General features: G+C 44.1%; 1 protein-coding gene across 1 annotated transcript; it reads right to left on the minus strand.

Annotated features, from left to right (window-relative positions):
* Positions 1-596: 596 nt before the first annotated feature.
* LOC147450807 (secreted RxLR effector protein 78-like) lies at positions 597-1,085 on the minus strand. The gene has a single exon (XM_086520531.1). The coding sequence runs from the start codon at positions 1,083-1,085 to the stop codon at positions 597-599; it is 489 nt and encodes a 162-aa protein (XP_086376657.1).
* Positions 1,086-1,774: the final 689 nt, after the last annotated feature.

Genomic DNA, 1,774 nt, shown 5'->3' on the forward strand with positions numbered 1-1,774 from the left:
GCAAGGGCTACTACAAACTTGGCACATTGAGCCTCCGCGTGGTTGATGGGGTTAATAATCCCAAGGCCACCTTGCTCCACATGTCTCACAACCGTCTCCCACTTTTCCCATTGCCAGGGTACTGTGCTTTTAGTGCTTTTCTTCCAAAGAAATCTCTTTACCGATTTAAAGAACTCTTTCCAGTTTCATTTAGCCAGCTTAAGCAGTGGATCATTGAAGGCTATATAGGGTAACATGAAAGAGTTGATAACCTTTATTCTGCTCGGGAAGGGGAGAAGCACGAACCCCCACCTGCGCATCTTAAACTTTACCTTCTCCAAAACCCATAAGAATATTTGCTTGTGAGTTACTCCCACCCCTAGCGGGGCTCCTAGGTGACAAAAAATCTTCCCTTTTGACACTATATTCCCGGTCCACATAGATGGATCAAACGAGTCATTCTCGGAGAGAGAGATCAATCTTGATTTTTCCACACTACACTTTGATCCTGAGGCTAAGGCAAACGTTTGCACAATTTCCAAAGATTTTCTAAGAACCTGAGGGAAAGCTTTAAGAAAGAGCAGGGAATCATCCGCAAAAAGCTTTGCCCGTAGCAGCTAGTCGTTATTCGGAAGTGCCAATCCTTGAATCTCTCCTTTAGCAGCACTATACTCCAGTAATGTAACCAGAGGGTGGGAACCAATGGCGAACATAAGAGGGGCAAGTGGGCATCCTTGTTTTATGGACCTTCTAACCTCAAAAGATCCCACAATCCTCTCATTGAACAAGAGCTCCGATTGGCTTTCAGCACCCAGGGTGCTGACTAGGCGACAAATCCGTGGTACAAAGTCTAATGACTTCATGACATCTTCAATGAATGACCATGTTATTCTTTCATAGGCTTTATCCAGATCTATCTGCAAAAAGATACACTCTTTCTTTAAGAAAGTGGCATATTCAATGCCGACCATTGCAACCAAAATGTTGTAATAGATTGACCTTCCCTTGATGAATTCATGTTGGTGGGGAGTGAGAACTTTGTCGAGGAGGGGGGATAGCTTGAGGGCTACAGTTTTGGCAATAATTTTGTAGGCAATTGACATCATCGTTATGGGGCGCCAATGCTTAAGTTGGGAGCAGCAGACTTGTTTGGGGATAGGCTTAATGAGGCCTCTTTTAATGCTTAAGTCCATGACCCCATCCCCGAAGGCTTGATTTGCCATTCTCGTGATGGGGGACTTTAGATATTCCCAAAATTCCATGAAGAACTCAGTAGTCAATCCATCCCAACCAGGGGATCTTTCTTTACCTGGAGCATGCAGCACAAGGGAGCATTCATCCTCGATGAATGCCTTCTCCAAGAGAATGACTTTCGAGAGGGAAATCGCTCTTTTTACGCTCCCAAGAAGAGTTGTTCTGGCAACATCTAAGCAATCCTCAGACTGGCCTATGATTTGTTGCAAGTGGTTGAACATTAATGCAACCATTTCATCAGGCTTTTCAATAATATTTCCATCCGTATCTGTGAGAGAGTGGACCAGGCCCCGATTTCTTTTAACTTTGAGGGCCCTGAAGAAGTGGGTACGATTAGCCTCCTCCAGCTGGAGGAAAGTTTCTCTGGATAGGATTCTGGCCTTCCTTACCTCCTCAAGCTGAAGATTGATTATTTTTGCTTTTGCTTCTAGCCATCTTCTGTGCTCTGTCTCTGAAGCGAACCCTTCCTGTTTTTTGGTGGTAAGGATTTCAAAATCTTCAATGAGCTGATTGAGTTGTTCATCTTGTTTTTCCTTTCTTT

Source organism: Adiantum capillus-veneris, chromosome 9 (assembly GCF_014529385.1).
Source record: "Adiantum capillus-veneris isolate H3 chromosome 9, ASM1452938v2, whole genome shotgun sequence".
Classification (NCBI taxonomy): domain Eukaryota; kingdom Viridiplantae; phylum Streptophyta; class Polypodiopsida; order Polypodiales; family Pteridaceae; genus Adiantum; species Adiantum capillus-veneris.